At 41.9% G+C, this 18,853-nt stretch overlaps 1 protein-coding gene across 1 annotated transcript; it reads right to left on the reverse strand.

Moving 5' to 3' along the window:
* Window positions 1-5,508: 5,508 nt before the first annotated feature.
* Window positions 5,509-9,841, reverse strand: LOC117497788 (5-hydroxytryptamine receptor 3A-like). The gene is made up of 6 exons (XM_034149809.1): window positions 9,770-9,841; window positions 8,900-8,904; window positions 6,653-6,822; window positions 6,379-6,482; window positions 5,742-5,952; window positions 5,509-5,636 (listed from the first exon to the last, which is right to left on the reverse strand). Exons 1-6 carry the CDS (start codon window positions 9,839-9,841, stop codon window positions 5,509-5,511), a joined length of 690 nt encoding a protein of 229 aa, XP_034005700.1.
* Between the last annotated feature and the right edge of the window lie 9,012 nt (window positions 9,842-18,853).

Genomic DNA, 18,853 nt, shown 5'->3' on the forward strand with positions numbered 1-18,853 from the left:
CGAAGAAGGAGTCTCGTCTTCCCCTCTCCGATCTCCTTTATCCTCTCCTCGTTCCCTCCCGCTGTGCAGATAGGGGGTACGTCCTCCTCGGTCTTCGATGTTCGACATCGCGTAAAACAGAGGACTTTGACATTCTGTATTCCCTGCCTACTTCCTTAAGCCTTTTCTCCTCCTCATCTCTTTCATGACTTTCTATTTAATACCTTATAAACAGCTGTAAGTTAGTTTAAAACATTGTTCGCGACATGCTACATACTGACCGGATATGAAGGATTTTCAGAATAAAAGCTTGGCATTGAGACTTTGAGAACTTCCGGGTTTTTTCACAATAAAACAGCTTTTAAAACTGACGATATATTTTAGACTAATTATGCTATTAACATTGATTTTAATTTCTAACACCGGGCACTGTACTTCTGTTGAAATCTCTTGGTGGTGTAGTATATTAGGCAAGTGTGAACGTTTTCTTCTGACTATGCCACTTCAGATTGGATGCTATAGGGCAGTGGTTCCCAACCGGCAGTTAAAAGAAAAGTGGACAAGCCCACGACAAGCCTTTCAGCTATAATGCCCAAATAAACAGTATGATGAGGCATAGGCATACATCTCCCTTGACATTTAACGTGGTCGGTGGGGAGATCTCTCTCTCTCTCTCTCTCGTCTGTTTGGGGGGGCAGGGCATCTCGCTCACAGACTCGCTGCAGCACCGTGCACACAAAGATCCGCTGGGGGAGAACAGAGCGTTCAAAAGTGACAATCTACAGAGCTCGATGTGGTCAATTCGCCATAAGTATTTTCGCGTAAACACGAGCAATCTGTCCACCAGCTGGCCAAAAGGCATCATATTCATACGGAGAAATGCACCGTTTTCAACTTCCTTAACTCGGAGTTCTGTTGCTCCAATGGTAAGGTGGGAGAAGTACTCAGAACAAATACCTACTTAAGTAAAAGTAGTATACTGCAGGGTAGCTTGTGAATTTACTTATTTAAGAGTTGATTATATTTCACATCATTAATCCACATCTGTAAAGTAACTAAAGGTATTAAATACATGTAGTGGAATAGAAGTACACCATCTACCTCTGGACTGTAGCTGGAGCAGAATTACAAAGTACCTCAATATAAGTACAGTACTTGAGTAAATCTACTTAGTACCACGACTGCAGGTATTTTATGTGTGCTAGCAGCCCATAATCCACACTATACATACAATAAATCATTGTTAATTCTGTTTCGAATTTGTTTAGTTTTTCCCTTAATAAAGAACAAAAATAACCTATAAAATACTGTTAAAGAACCGGATCCAAACTTTTAAGTCCCGCCTAAAGACCCACCTCTCTTTCCTCGCTTTCGAGTGAGTTTGAGTTATGTTTTATCGATTTTTATGCTTTTATTGTCTGTCCACTGCTTTTATGTACCTTGTATTAATTCTTATGTGTGCCTTTTATCTTTTCTTATGTGTGCCTTTTATCTATTATTGTAATATTATCTTTTATTATAATGTTATGTTTGCTGTGAAGCACTTTGGTAAACCCTCTGTTTTTAATATGTGCTATAAAGATAAAGTGGATTGGATTGGATCGATAAGCAGTATTTGTAATTGTTTCAATTAGGCCTCATTATTTCACATTGGAACAGGATCATCTGCCAATACAAGCACTTTTGTTCATGTTCATCTGTTTGTCTTGTTATTATTAGGAGAGAAAATGTAATGTTTGTACAACTATATACAAATAATTATACCAATCTCGGTGGGAACCGGGTTAGGGGGGGCTCGAAAATATTTCCAATTACATAAATATTTCCAATTTTACTGACGGAAAAAGATTGGGAACCACTGGTTTAATCAACTGTGATAAAAAGATTATTACCAAAACCATGAACAACAGACTAGCATACATCTTACCTAATATCATCCATCATAATCAAACTGTATTTATACAAAATAGAGATTTAAAAACCAATACTAGAATATGCTTATCTTTAATACAGTATATGCTAAGACAAATAATAAAGATTTAACACTAATGGCAGTGGATGGAGAAAAGGCCTTCGACCGAATTGAATGGTCATATCTGTATAAAGTGCAGAAACGTCACTATCAGAATCAATGCCCGACTTGTTTTGGACGTAATATGGTCTTTGTTTACATTAGCAAGCATGCTAACACTCAGAGCTAACCAGTACTGGAGAGAGCATGTGTGAAGAAGCAGGAAATAAAAAAAGGAACTCACCTTGTGGTAAACCGGAGAGAGAGAAAGCCTTTGAGATCCATACTGTTTCAGAAATAATCCTTGACGTGGTTTTGACGTTTCATCACCGCAGCATTTATTTTAGACAGTATCTGCCGGGTCCCGCATTGGCAGGCATAAGCTCCGCCCCCTCTTTTTTCTTTTTTTTTAATGCTTTATACCCCGAATCAGCACTTTAGTAACAGGAAGTGAAATAGAGGGATATGAGGCATGGCTAGAATGGGTGATCTGTTTGGTATTTTGAGCAAAACACTTCATAGACATGTTTTTTATATATTTTTATATATCTGAGTCCTATGCTATTGCCTAAAAATGGCATGATAGGTGACCTTTAATTCCAGGGGACAAAGCATACCCAACAACACCACAAAAGGGAGGGTTTCAAAGTTGAAAGATTTTGACTTTCTTAAAATCAGGGTGAACACAGGCGAACAAAGTTTGAATTTTTATTTTTTATTTGAGTAGTATTGAAGTCTTACATGTTCTAGAACCCAATGACAGGACTTTAATTGCATGATGTGAATATATAATATAGCTTTAATGCACATATTAATGTGGATAACACAAAAAGCCAACATGAAATGACTAAAGAAGGAGAAGAAAAAACACATTATAAAGGTCAGATAATGAACAGTTAAAATATATTATACATGCTTAGTATAATGGACTTGATTTAATTTCTACATATCATAAATATATGAATATATAAGAAGCTACATTTTACAGTTCTAAATGTATTTCATGATTTATATGAACATTTGGTAGAACTTTACAATACAGCTCTGTACACTTACACCATGGCTGTTGGATTGATCGGTAAAGTATGAACGTTGAAGCACAACGTTAAAGGTCACCTACCGGTATTATGCAAAATCCACTTCTTCATGTCTCTTCTACTTCAACATGTGCCCCCTCTGTGTAAAGAGATTCTGAAAGTTTCAGGAAAAAAGATTCTCACTCTTTTTGTCCTGATCCATTTATATAAAAACCTGTCTGAAAAAGAGCCGATCAGATTTTGGCCACTTTATGATGTCATAACGATGTTTTGGCTTGTGTAACCATTAGCCAATCAGCAACCCCCCCCCACATTATCACCTGAATGTCCTCCTCGAGCAGCATTGTGTTCTTTTTAACCAAATCTCTCTCAGAGGGGCGTGGGGAGTGGCTCCTTATTTTCATCTAAAGTAACAGACAGAGAATCAGCACTTTGGAAACAGGGCTGAAACAGAGGGGATTATGGGATGCTGCAATTCAGAGACATGCTTTGTATATATATCTGAGACCTATAATATATTGATGAAAAACAGTATAATAGGGGACCTTTAACATTTATAATGCACCCGTTATGTGCGAAGCAGGACTTGCTGTAATTCTTTAGAAATGAATGATGTTTAATGATTTCTCCCTAAGGGTCCATATATACCAGAACAAGTCAATGTGAACTCTATGGCCTATATAAAACAATCATGAGTTCTTAAACTTTGGTTAAGACAAATAAAACTCTATGCTGACTCAGTGTGCATCAACATGGCGGCGCTGAGCCCTGAGTTGGACTTGCAGTTTATTATAATTGCGGTGTTGAAGACGGTTTACCTGGGAATATATCAGGTTGGCATGACATTGGATGGCTTTTGAATAAGTGACAAACTTGCTGAGATACAAATTGGTTAAGTTAAAGCAGACGTTTATGGGGGTTAAGGAAAACAAGTTCTTAAAATGGACCGCCACTCATTTACCCCTAGTTGTTTACAACTCCTAGTTGATCCATACTGAAAAGATGACAACCAAAAACAGAGCGGAAACTGTGACATAGACAACAAAGAAAATGTTGTCCAATTTTCTAGCCAGTCTGGTCCAGTAGTCAGGCTTCCTTTCTTCCTTCCTGCTGAGGAGCAGAGAGAGTGCTTTCACCGCCTCACTCAGCTCATCTGGGAGCTTCTCCAAGGAATTGGACTCCTCCATCAGTTGGCTTCTTTTGTCCTGCAGAAGTTATTTAGTGGAGTGATCAGTGGCGACGCCAGAGTATTTTTGTTGGGTAATATATGGTAGGGCTAACCCATACAGTGGTGGGGCTCAAGTCAGTATTTGCAATGTAATTACATACACGCTATATCGTCTCCCATGACAGTGAAACGCCACGCGTGAGGTTTAGATTATTTCCCTGTCTCAATCAAAATGGAACTGTATGAAATAAAACGGTACATTTGTCTTGTAGTAAATAAAAAGGGATCACTGTGAACGTGACGTATGATAGTACACGTTGAAGATCCAATGGGGATATTGAATGGCGGTTCCGATTGATCTCAATCAGTAATGCATGACGCAGACCCAACGTTTCGTTGCTCTGATTGGCTGTAGGTCTATTCAAATTGCATTCGGAGGCATTTTGATCTGACCGCGGCCGCGCTGATATTATAACGCCAGAGAATTTCCACACCTTTAGTGTATAAAACTCCCCCACTACTTAGACTATTCCTTGCACCCCTCTTCTAGCATAAGCCCGAATGGTCTCAACCATATTGCATCAGTAACGTGCACTTGTTGTTACAGCAGGATCAGTTTGCGTGTTGTGGACACGACCCGTATATTTTCGCAAGCCGTGTTCTCAACATTTAGCATTTTGCTTATTATTTAATTTAATTTGCTTACTTTAACATAATTTTTCATGGTGGGGCTAAGCCATTTCTTGGTATGGCTGTAGCCTACCCCAGCCATACCCTGGCGCCGCCACTGGGAGTGATCATTAACAAGTTTATAGACCATATCAAATTGAAAACCGTTTCACTTTTACTATTCCTATTTGTGTCCATTGTGGTGAGAATAAAGTGTTAGTTCATCAGACAAACATATTCACTTACAATGTCCATAGTGCTTAAAGAATTAAAATGTTTAATCTAAAATAAATCAACTGTATCTCTTTCCAGAACAAAATCTCTGAAACGTATTAAATGTTGCTGTGAACTGCTTTTATACTTCCCTCATTTTAGTTCGCTTTGTTTTTAAAATGTGGGCAAACATTCCCTTTACAGAGTAACCCAACTCTCACCTCTTTGGCCACAGACAGCAGTTCAGATGGCGGTTCATCAGACACATTACACACCCAAGCACAGCGAGTCCATTTCTTCACATCTGAAAGGAAATTGTTGACACAGGACAGCGGCATGTTCAAAATAATGTATTATTAATTGTAGATGTTTCTTTGTGTATTCCAAACATATGAGTAAATACAATATAACAATAGTTAAAATCCACAGGTTTAAAGAATGTGTTCAGTCTCACCTCCATCATAGTTGCCCTGTTTGTCTTTCTCAATCAGATACATCACCAAAATCGTCTCCAGAAGGCTGATCATTATCAAAACAAACATCGCAATGCAGTACACCGCTGAAGAGAAAAGGCATCATCATTAAAGTGGACGAAAGATAAGCCATTGTTGTTCCTGCTTGAATTAAATGAAAGTCCAATTAAATAATGACTGAGCTGCTTTACCTATAAGCGGTATCCTGTCTGAAGAGGAAGGCAGAATGTCGTTGAGAATAAGCTGCATCACAGTGACAGCGAGCAGCACAGTGACCTTGAAGCTGACCTTCTCGCCCCCGCTGTCTGACATCAGGAAGGAGGCCAAGTCCAGACACAGGAAGAACATGATGGGCACTAAGAAGTTGACGATGTAGAGGCCAGAACCCCTCTTCATCTTGATCTGTGATCCAAGATGGAAAAACAGTGAATCTGTTCACTAATGCTGCAATGATCAAAAACATTATTGATTATGGGTTTAAGTTATTTTGCATGCAATATGAAAGATATTGCTCCACTGAAATATGAAGTTTCCTGTTTATATCATTTATTTATATTTTATATTTTATCACAGTGGTTAAGGATGATTAAGAGGCCACCATCAAAAATGTGCAATTACAATGTATCCAATGAACAACAATGTCAATGGGTTTGCTCTTTTTTATTCTGCTGTTTAGAATGCAAGCTAAATAAAACCAGCAAGTGGAGCTGCAGACATTTCCATGCAAATGTTTGCAGAAATAAATAAAAGTTAAATGTACAACACACTTACAGTATAAATTATAACGCTTTGGTTTTCATAAAAATGCGGGACAGATCGGCTCTGGACTGTAATGCTGATGAGCAGCCACTCAGACTCGTTACCCAACGATTGGCGAGTCCATTCCGTTATCACTGTACTGTTTTCTAAGGCTTCAAACTTCAACTCCTCCTCTAAGGTGAAAGTGAAGATACAAGTTTGAGATGTCAAAACAGGATAAATGCATGTGCTGGTGTGTGCTCATGTGACAATTAGACTTTAAAGAGATAATTACCACAAACGTGCAATCAAACACACAACTTACATATTTGAGATAAATGTCTAGAAACTTCTGAAAGCTCACCTGGGTAAACGATAGACTTGAGAGACAAGGTGCAGCTCTGAATATCAAAAGGAAATTTGTAAACTTGCAGCTTGCACGTGCTGACCACCATAAAGTCCCTCACATGTTGAACGAGACCGTTCGAGTTAATGGTGATAAAGGGAGTGCGAACAGCTTTGTCCTTCTCGATCCTGTATGACAACAAACATACATTTGTACAAATTATAGCAAACACTTTATGCTTCAAACTGATTTTCACATTGTGTAATATTTTAATAGAATGAAACATTTATCTAAATTATGATACTATTGTTTAAGTCTGTATTTTCCTAAAATATTCCCTCATTACTTTAAATATAGAAATACTATCCACACACTATAACAATATCACACATCTCTATATCTTAAATATGATTAACCCGGCTCAAGTCAGTTGAGGGGTATCTGCTTCATTGTTCATTGCATTCTAACCACAGCTGTTTTCCACACAATACATAGGTGTACAAATATAATTGTACAATATGTTTAAACCTTGTTGCATCATCTTTTTACATCCATATGATTTATTGTGCATGTCCTTCTTAATAATAACAGGCTCCATCACCATTTACTGTTGTGAGTGTGTGGATTTGTGAGTATGCACAAAAAATTCCAACTTACATCTCTAAAATCATTACATCTGGCTTCCAAAACAAATCAGCAGAAACTCTGATCGTCCTAAGGCCACCAAAGTTGTGTGGTTTCCAATAAATATGCGGATCTTCCCATTTCTACACAGGAAAACAAGGAAGAAGGGAAGAAAACAAAGATAAATAAAGACCTTTAAGATGCAATCTACAGCAACTGATTTCAACCTACAGTAGAATAAACAGTATAGGAAAATCACAAATTGGTTCTCAAAACAAACTCACCATATAAATCCCAACGAAAGAAACGAAAGTCTGGTCCATCTCTCTCTGTAACCGAAGGAATGGTGTGAACATTTTGACCACACTAAGGTAGCTGACCTTACAGGCCAAACTGTCATAAAACATTGCACTTTGAAGTTAACATGCTGACTACCTTCAGTACGTGGAAAAGAAGTAAAAACTCCTTTGTAAACCCACTTTGTGATTTCGCTGCATTAACGGGGTCACACTAAGCAAAGCCCGAACGATGTTTCTTCTAAAATTCAAGGTAGCATTGGGGGAGAAATTGATTAAAGGTATTCTTTTTGGGATGACGTAATTTTTGTGGACACTTTGTCGCACTATTCTGACTTGTATATGCTTCCTTCAATAGTGCTAGTATATGGCTGTTTCCTAGAGGCACTATGTACAAGTACTGATCTGGTACAAATCGTACTATGACGCTCTCCCTGCAGTGATCCGCAACAGCCCGTGGGTGTTTCTCAATGTCGAGTAAAGCTGCTCCAGAGCCACTATTTCAAGCATACTACGTCACTCTTCCAATGTCCAGCATACTTGGAATTCTACCGAGGCCGGCGTACTTCGTCGCGAGAAATTTCGAGGCTGCACATGTGTAGACTCTGAGGTCTTAAAATCCCCACAATGCTTTGCGCACGGACCAATTTCCAAATCTTTGGCGGAAATCGCGCTTTATTTAAGGCGGGGCCTCGCATATGACGCACACCTGCACACCTGTTAGCCTGTTACACCATTTTTCGTTTTCCGAGGCTAGGAAGGATTCTTGCCTCGCTTCTGAAGGATCTGACTCGGAGGGACTTGTTCTACCAAAGAAGCGTCCTCGACATTAAGAAACACCCCCTATGAAGAAACTATGTACAAGTACGGATCTGGTACAAATCGTACTATGGCGCTCCCTGCAGTGATCCGCAACAGCCCATCTCTTGACGCCTTTAAAAGGGCGCTCAAGTCCCACCTGTTTAGCAAGGCCCCTCATTTATTTGTTGTTTTGTTTGTCTGACTGTTTACTCCTGTTTTTTCTGTAAAGCGACCTTTGTTCCCCTGAAAGGCGTTATAAAAATGTAAGTTATTATTATTATTATTATTATCAGTTAGGAAGAATTGCATGCTATATTGAAATGTATGCTGGGCTGTTTTTTGAGAGAGTCTTTTGTTCTTATTAAACTAACTTATCCTATATTTTGATTTGACTTTACTGATTGCTTTTTTGGCTTTCATGTGTATTACCGTGTGTTTGTACGGTTCAACTGTTTTATCTTGGTTTTTGTTGTTTTTGGCTGCTTTCCACAGCAAAAAATAATGATTATCTTCAAAAGAAAAAAAAAATCAAAGTTGCACTTACCACATCTAGAATTGACAGAATTGACAGTCCGACATAGACCCATGTTGGTTTTTTGTAGTTTTTGGCAGGTCGGACAATTGTGCGCAGCCCCTTGGTTTTGGTCAGGTTCAGGCATTCTAAAACATCTTGATAGGTGAACCTAGATTCTATTGGGAGGACATCAAAACAATATCTCTATCAGAGAGTCAATTTAGCCTATTTACCACACCCTATTTATGTTTAGTCAACATACCTGATGCCCACATTGAGCTCATCAGAAGACCACTCCTCATCACACACAGAGCTTCAGCATCTTCCTCATCTCATCATCACCAGGGTTTAGACTCCACAGGTGGGTCAGTACTCTACTTACGGCTTCCCCAGCCCCTTCAAATATCTGGGATCCCGATGTTGTCTTATCCACATTAATCATCCTTCTTGTTGGCTAAAACATGTGCCACTTAGAAAATAAGTCTTGTCTTATTGACATATCTGTTGTAATATCCAGTGGTTGTGGTCACTGAAGGTCATCATTAGATGGGTGTCGGCAGGACAGCATGGATGTGTGTCATCAGTCCACTAATAACTTTGAAATGTGAGCATTTTCCCAATTATTGTTTTACATTTAAATTGGGCTCTCCATTTGAGGTCCATCTGCTCCACATTGTCAAAATGCTTCAACGTCAGACCTCATGCATTCAACAAACCAAGTTTAGTTTCTTTATATAATTGTTGTGTTTGCTATTCACACCAGTAACAATCAGTTTTATTACCTTGTGACAAAAACTGCGTTAAACTTATCCAGTGTTGACAACAGACAAGTGTATTCATTTTTAAAGAGTTCTATTAATAAAGTAGAAATAGAATAACACATAATTACTGTGTACTTACTGTGACGGTCATGAGCACATGGTCCTCTCTTAATGGAGGGTTGGCCAGGAAGCCTTTGTTGTTCCAAGTCATTGATTGTTTTTCCACCTGACAGGAAAAAGTATACAGCTCTTAAAGTGATTAAACTGAAGCAGGTTAAAGTGTTGTGCATCTGTTAGCAAAAGCTAAGAACACAATTATAAAATATTTTCATTCTCATCGTTTTACAACCTAAAATGTGAGTTCTATTTCGTCCCTACTGACCGCCAGAGGCGGTGCTTTTAGCACTGGATATGTCCATCGTGCGCATGCGCAGTACGAGTACCAATATCAACAAAGTCACCTGTGACCCACGTGACACCGGCTATATCAGCCCGTGTCATCAGAGGATCTGTTCCTTTCATCTTCTCGCTGCGCGAGAGTACCGTGGCTACACTATTGTAGCCTACAGCGTTCAGTTGGAACGTTTGGATTTAAGGATTTCTCTGCATCCAGCTGGCTGCGTGTAGCTTCGCGACTGATCCAGTCGGAGCCGCGGGATTACCCGTCCTCCAGGAGCTGCGGCCGGCTGCGCAGAAAACTTCAACGGACAGGTTGGTGTCGGCTTGGTCGGTGACGGCAGTGTTTCCACTCCCTCTCCCAGCTAGGTTGTCCTGATTTCTGTCTTGGTTGCTACCTGGCTTGAACTTTCTGGTGACGGTAGCGTTTCCGCCCCCTCTCCCAGGAGTTGCCCTTGTTGCGTTCTCTGTACTTTTCTGATAGCGCGGCGTTGCGCCAAGCTATCATTAGCATCCTGAGTTCCAGCTTGTGTTGTGTCCTCTTGTTTAGCTAGTTAGCAGTAGCGCGGCTCAGCCTAACTGTGTCCTGCCTGGTCAGCCACTTTGGCTGACGCTTGAGGTAAGCACCGGATTACCCGTGCTGGTTTTTCTTTAGAAGCAGTTTCCTTAGCTTGTTTCGCTATTTTACTCAACCAGTGAAGGCAGTGTTTTCACCCCCGCTCCTGGTAAGAGTGTTCCTTGACTGTGAGCAGCAGCCGGCTGGCTGGCTGCCCTGTTAAGCTTCCTTATTTGGTAGCTCTGTGCTTCGTTTACTTAGCTAGGTGAAGGCAGTGCTCTCGCTCCCCGCTCCCTCTGCTAGTAGCTTCGCGCTTTCGTTTACTCAGCTAGGTGAAGACAGTGCTCTCGCTCCCCGCTCCCTCTGCTGGTAGCTCCGTGCTTCGTTTACTCAGCTAGGTGAAGGCAGTGCTCTCGCTCCCCGCTCCCTCTGCTAGTAGCTTTGCACTTTCATTTACTTAGCTAGGTGAAGGCAGTGCTCTCGCTCCCCGCTCCCTCTGCTAAGTAACGCGGGTGTACCCCATTACACCCCTCTCGTGTTCGGCGAGTAGGAGCAGGGCTCTACTCCTTCCGTTCAGCAGGTAACTGGTGAAGGCTGTGTTCTCGCACCCCGCTCCCGGTTACGCTGCATCCGGCTACCTACATGATGGCTCATCCATGTAGCGCCTGTATGGCTTCTCTCGAGCCCGAGGATGGCCACGACCGCTGCCCCTCTTGCCTTGGTCTCGAGCATTTGAGGGAGGGTCTCACGCAGGACGCCTGCATGAACTGTAGATGCATGCCTTGGGCGCTTAGAGCGGCCAGAGTCGCAGAGGTGGAGCGTCTGGCAGAAGCCAACGGACACCTCTCCTTGTCGCATCTTCCCCTAGGTCAGTTTGGCCATTCCCGGCGACCCGAGGGAGCGATGGCTACGGGTTCGCCCCCTAACAGGCTGTCCTCTAAGGTGGATCGGTTAGCCGCCGACATGGACATGATGAAGTCGCTCCTCTTAGCCCTTCAACCAGGGGCCGGTATAGGGGCTGCTGGCTTGCCGCCTGCCCCTCCTTCGGTTGCCGCACCTCTGCATGAGGATGCCATGTCACTAGCGGCCTCGGCTAACCTCTTCAACGAAGAGGTGGAGGACGAGGCCCCGCTCACTTCCGGGGATGCTTCCCACTCCTCTGCTCAGGGCTCTATGCAGGGCGTGGAGGACGCCTCCATGGCGGCCATTATTCGTGCGGCCCTGGCACACTTGCAGCTTCCTGTTCCGCAGGCCGACGCGGCTCAGGCTAGCGCCTTCTTCAGGCGTAGCCCTACCCCTGTCCCCCTCACTGTTCCTCCTTCGGAGGAGTACCTGAGGGAGCTCCATGCATGCTGGAGAGACACTAAGGCCCTCTCCCGCTTCAGCTCTGATAGCCGGACCCTGGCTGCCATGCAGGATCCGGCGAGGGTGGGGCTGGGTCGCATGCCGCCCATCGAGCCTGCCATCGCCTCCCTGATTCTGGCTCCTGATGAGGCCCTAAGGCCTGACGCCAGGTGCCCTCTGCCTCAGTGCAGGGTCACTGACGAACTGCTCTGTAAGGCCTACGATGCAGCGGCACGCATGGGTCGTATCGGGAACTCTCTCTCCCATCTAATGCTGGCCGCCTCCGCCTCTCTGCAGCAGGCTCCGGCTGAGCCTTCTTTGCTGGGCCTCAGTGACGCTTCACTGCAGGCCTTTGCCCTAATGACTAGGGAATTGGGACGAGTTATGTCCCTACTGGTGCAGACTCGACGCCAGGTTTGGCTGGCTCAGTCACCAATCGCACATGCCTATGGGGCCAGTGGCCGCCCCCTGCCATCAGGGGTGAGATGCCACTCTACAAGGAGCGTCTCAACGTCTTGGGCCGCCCTGAGAGGAGTGCCCCTGGAGACCATCTGCGCCGCGGCGTCTTGGGCGTCTTCCGGCACATTCTCCAGGTTCTACCGGGTCAATGTCGCCACTCCCCATCCTTTGGGCGTGGTCCTGTTGCCAAGCTCCGCTGCTTCCAGCTAGGTGAGTATTTGGTTTCTTCATGACATGGTTGGTATAAGTCATCCAGTGCTAAAAGCACCGCCTCTGGCGGTCAGTAGGGACGAAATAGAACGATAGTTACGTCTGTAACTACGGTTCTATGAGTCCCGGATGACCGCCAGAGTTTCCTGTCACTCAGAATTCTTGTGTGCTCGCGAGAAGATTCTGGGAACAGATCCTCTGATGACACGGGCTGATATAGCCGGTGTCACGTGGGTCACAGGTGACTTTGTTGATATTGGTACTCGTACTGCGCATGCGCACGATGGACATATCCAGTGCTAAAAGCACCGCCTCTGGCGGTCATCCGGGACTCATAGAACCGTAGTTACAGACGTAACTATCGATTTCAAACATATAAATAAATCTAATTTACTCAACACATTTTCTCACGGATATATAAAATCTATAAATACGATAAATGCTCTATACATTTAATTACTTGACACATTTTGAGTGTTGACATACTTGCTTCAAAGCTGTGATTTGGTTCAAGTTCTTCCTGAAGCTCTGGTAGCTCTGTGATATTCCAGGAACTTCCATCTAACAGAAAAGAGTATACAGCTCTACATTCAATAGTATTTCAATGCACACACACAAACCGCTTTCCCACAAAACATTTTGAATTGCATCTGCAGACGTTTTTTGGTTTAAATGATTTTGAGATAACCATCTCCTAAATGTTTTACCCATCAAAGAAGGTGAATGGGATTGTGGAGCTCACTTCACTGTAAAATAATGGTTACGTCAGACATCATGCATTCTCAACACACCAAGTTTAGTTTCTTTATAATATTGTTCTGTTTGCTGTTCACCCCATTAACATATCTATCCGTTTAATTCCACAAAAGACTGCTTTGAATTATACAATGCAGTAAACAGACAAGTGTATTACTTTTCAAGACTTCTATACGTAATAAAAATAGAACGACACATAATTACTGTAATTTGTTGTGACTTTTCCTTTACATACCGTTGTTATTGTCGTCCTTTGAGTTATTGTTGGTACTTCCACCTGACAGAAAAAAGTATACAGCTTACAAAGTGATTCAATTGAAGCAGGTTAAAGTGTTGTGTAACTGTCAGGAACTTCCACCTGACAGAAAAGATAATAGAGCTCTCCATTTAATGTTATGTTCATGCACACAAATAGTCATTTTTAACAAAAGCAACTTCTCTTCCCAGGGACATACCTGCTACTCTGAATATTCCACATACTACGCTGGAAAATTATGAAAGAATTGGAAATGTGTGTTTTTTGTAAATAAATGTTGCTTGTAGTATCATCCTTTGTTTCCTTTTTTTATGCTGTATCACCAACACACTTTCATTCCCCTCAATTATATTGGAAACGTCCCACCTGCATGCAACATATAGAATTGTTCCAGCTTACCCGTGAGGAGGAGCAGAAAGAGGAAACCTGCAAACATCCTGACTGGGAGAGGTCAGCAACGTAAATGAGCATCCCTGTCCTCTCTGTGTTTTCTGGAAAGGTTTCTGTAGAGATAATATCTCTACAGAAAGAGGGACGGGAAATTGATTGACCAAATTGTCTTTTTTTTTACTGATTAGTCTAATGATAGAAACTCGCTAATGCAGCAAGGCTTCCAGGAACTGCCAACCATTTCAACACTCAGCCCTCTGTGGTTAAATCCATTTGGATGTCTTAAATGAGCTGTTTCATTCTTGCTTCGGCTGTTGCGGCTGTTTGTTTTCCAAAGTAAAGTAGTTCATTGTCAGAGCTGCTTTTGGATGCAAGAAACTACAATTTACATTTCAAATAAACAACACATAACCTCCGATGTGACTGATTACTGCATGTGTCAAGCTTTTCCATCACTTCCAGGCACAGTAATGTCTTTATTCTTTGTAGACTTTACATTCAATGCTTTTGATTCAGTTGCGAGTTGGACTTGAATAGTTTGACAATACTATTTGTTTATTATGGCCATCACAATATATCTGAATGTATATATCGATTAAATGATGGATGATCCAATCTTATTGATACAAAGTGAATACATCCTTTCATATAATCTAAAGAGGTGTAATGTTTAATACCAAACCACATGATCCAAAGACAAAGGGAGCGGCATTACATATCACCAACTGGTTCCATATTTAAACTAATTTGTTATAAAAAACGGCTGAAACCTGTCAAAAAGACATTTCAATTTTAAAGGAGAGGTGTCATGCTTTTCCGGTTATTACCCGTCCCCTTGTGTGTTATGAAGGTTTTTATGTATGTAAACGGTGTGCAGAGTCAAAACCCTCAAAGTACACCCTGTAGCGAGTAAAACTCGAACACAGAAAATACCTCCCCAAAACGCCTCGTTGGAGATACGTCACTGCCCATTTGAGTCTTCCATTTCGTTCCGGGTACGGCATGATGTCAAGCGGTACCTGGAACGAAATGGACCAATCCCGAAGAGCCGTTACGTTACGTCCGCGGAGCCGTTACGTTAAGCCCCCGCTGATTGGTCCAAATTGACCGATCCACGGACTTCCTCACACACACATCTGTGTGCAGGGAGCAGGCAGCTCAGCTGATTTCTCCTCCCTGGCTGCAGGCTGATAACAGACAGTTGGGATCGCGGCAAAATTCTCTCTGCAGACCCATTCTCACAGCCTTTATCAACCTTTTTCTTACTCAATATCAAGCCACACTTATTGTTTTTACTTCGGATGTGAGTTTGTGTGTGCTCAGGATGAATTTGGCTGTGTTTCGCTATGTATCCTAAACAAGGAAACAACACCTCCACGGAGCTCAGCGCGATTCACAACGTCCCGACCAATCAGAGCACACTGTGCTCACAGGGAGGGTGGGGGCTGGAGCTATTGGAGCTACAACGAGCCGTTAAAGGCAGATAGTGAAATTCAGTGAATACAAGTAGTTTACAGAGATGCTGTATGAGAAACCAATGTGAGTTTGGAAAAATGCACAGTATAAATCTATTCTAGTAGACCTCAACAATGGAATTATGATCAGTGGAAATGGCCATGACACCTCTCCTTTAACACTAATGGCAGTGGATGCAGAAAAGGCCTTCGACCGAGTTGAATGGTCATATTTGTATAAAGTGCTTGTGGTTTATGGCTTTCCATAACTTAGTTTATTTGCGGATTCCTTATTACTCTATTTAAGTGACTGGATTTTATTTGGCATACTTTTCCATTCTTATGATTTACCTTGCCTATGTACGAGAGGAGATGGAGGTTTTCCCTACATAATTAAAACTCAAAATAATAAAAAATATATTTTAAAGCTCACAAAACCAGTTGCTTCAGTCACGTTTTCATCGTTTGGTTGTTATTTAAAATCTGTTCAGCTTATACATGTTGCAGGATATGTGATAGTGCCAGTATATCAAAAAAGAAAGGATTTTTTTGTTAAATAAACACGTTAATACTGGACCACGGTCGAGAGTCCTATCTCCAATAAGTACATGTATAATTCAAAACGTAATCTTTGGCGTACTGCAAGAATCGCTGCCTTTAATCCTGCTCCTCATTGATTGGTCGGTTCACACCCCATAGTTTGAGGGTTAAAAACAAACGTGACTGGACTTTGTGTTTTTTATCTTCAGCCCCAGTCTGAGCACTTTCTGATAGCATGCAAATGACGGGCGATGCCTGAACGCTCTTTTTAAAACGGCCTACCCCCTCACTTCTTAATGCAGCTGCATTTATCTTACTCCTGTGATAAGGAGTTAACAAGAAAAGGATTGAAGGTCCCAAGAGGAAGATGTTCTGCATGAGTTTTCGTGACTAACATTCATGAGTAGCGCTGAGGATTCGGGTTAAGTATTTAGCATCAGATATAATTAGTTCTGGATGGTTTGCAATGCAAGGGTGGTAAACAAAGAAAGAGGGGGGAAAGCAGTGAGTTACAAAGACACTTTTTAAAGATGCACTTAACAATCTCTATCAAAGACAAAACAGAGAAAACAACTCAAGATTCAGATTGAAGACTTCTAAGGGGGGAGGTCACCCGATAAAACACAGCATGTGTGTAGCTAACGCTCAAAGTGCCCTTATTTATTGTTCTGTATTTTTTGAAGAGTGCTTAATGTATGCTTGAACTTTGTTTTATTTTGTTAAAAATGATAAGAGTTAACTTTCCAGAAGTCGTGTGACCTCTAGCCCCGGATGTTTACATTGTGTTTGTGAGACAGTAAAAGGGCGCTAAAAGTGTCAACGATGTAATAACATAATTCTACTGCTGGTCTACTAGGCGAACACGTTTTCACGGTGTTTCATAATTGTACAAAGAAGAAAATAAACGTGATTGTGGACATCAGTTCGATGCGTAATGTTCTTTCAAGACCAGAGTAGTTACAATGCACTCACACACACAAATGGCTGCACACAAAACTACTGCACAAAAACATACAATTTGCATCTTCAATGTACTCCACTTCGTAAGGGTGAGTGCTTCAATGTTACTTTAGATTCTTTCCTGTGGAGAAGATGAAAGGGCAAACGGCGCTGCCCTGAGAATTACCATCACAATGCATGTGGCGTGGGATTATTATCAGAAAGCCAGGTACCTCCTTTTGGATTTAACGAGCAAGCAGGAGAAAAGATAGAGGCATGGCAAGGAATCCACGCCCCCTCTTTACTGAACATCTCCTTTATAGCTCCTGTATTTCCCTTGAGAAACTGTTTAATTCTTGGGGAAATTATTACTTCAACCAGATTGAAAATTGCTCTTCCTGTAGTTGCAGATAAGCTGTGCCGTTTAAAAAGAGGCACGTATTCAATAATGCATCAGGAGTTGGCGTACAGGTAATTAATTCTATGCACGGTCACACCTTTCTCACTCAGAACCTGCAGCACCTGGGCTCCCCTTATTCTGTCTAACTTTTCAGCAATTACAGTGAGACCTCGCTACCTCCTTGGCACGGAGCAGCTTGCTGTGTGAGCCGTTAAATACGTGGGAAAAAAATGTGCATTCACTTGCCTGAGGGTGTGCTTGCATGTGAGGCCACAGAGGGAAATGTTCACGTAACCGCTTGGTCATTACATTTTCTGCTTATAGGGGTCAAAATAGATTAATAATATTGTATAATTACGTCCCATTTATACCTGCCATAATGGGGTAATAATTACACACTTTTTTCTAATGCTTCACCAGAGCTGGGAACTAAAAACCGTCCTCTCACCTCGTTAAATCTTTTTTGGAAAGCTCACCACATCTCATGAGACTGTATTTTTTATGTGCACCCTCACAAGCAACTGGAGGCAACTGGTTTCTTTAATCAGCACAAAGACACACACTCCGTTTCTCTGTTTCCTTTTGCAGCTCTCTGCTATCGACCCGGTCTTATTTTCAATTGTACCTGCTACCTGTGTCCTCTCTCTGCCGTGTGAGATAGTCACATGTGACCCCAGCGCCAACCCACAGAGTCCCATTACAATACTAAACAGATTTCACGCACAAGTTTCATTTTTTCTTCTCTTGCATCTCCGTTTCTTAGATTGTTGCATCTCTGGCTCACTCTGCTGTGCAATCACACGGGTGATTGTTTGTGTGTGTCATGTATTGATTGTTCGCTGATGGTGCATAGGTGGTTGTTACTGCTGGGGCCGTAATAACATCTGTAACTGCACACTGTTCCTGTCATCTATGTATGGTTAGAATACAGATTGTACTCAAAGGAATGGATTTTGCCAAATATGCCCATTTGCTCTCTTGTTGAAAGTATGATGAGGGGATCGATGCCTCTCTCATATTTGAAAGGTTATTAAGAGGCTATAACCAGTAGCTAGTTAGCAGAGCTTAGCATTACGATTCGAAATGTAGCTACAAAGGTAACACAATCTGCTTCTCTACCATAAATAGATTTTTGGTGTTAATTAGTAAGCTAACAACGGTATATTAATACAACTTTGTTACCATGTCTGCTTATTCCTCACCAGCATTTTCCTACCTTTGAGCAGGCTAGTTTCTCTGTTTCCAGTCTCTATGCAAAGATAAGCTAACTAGCTAACCAGATTTCTGTAATTAAAACCTGTGACCCATCTGTAGAAAAAACAGAGTTAAAATGAATGAATGGGCAAAGATTTGTTGAGAAATTGTGTTACTTTGGACATAGCCTGGAAACAATGACAAATAGCTAGCCCGTTCAAAAGTTACCTTTGATAGCTCACTTGATATGTGTAGTTAAATCCACTGAATCTAGACATCTATAGACAGAGCCAAGCTAAATGTTTCCTTCTGTTTCATAGCGCTTAGCT

The sequence above is a fragment of the Trematomus bernacchii genome, unplaced genomic scaffold, assembly GCF_902827165.1.
Source record: "Trematomus bernacchii unplaced genomic scaffold, fTreBer1.1, whole genome shotgun sequence".
Classification (NCBI taxonomy): domain Eukaryota; kingdom Metazoa; phylum Chordata; class Actinopteri; order Perciformes; family Nototheniidae; genus Trematomus; species Trematomus bernacchii.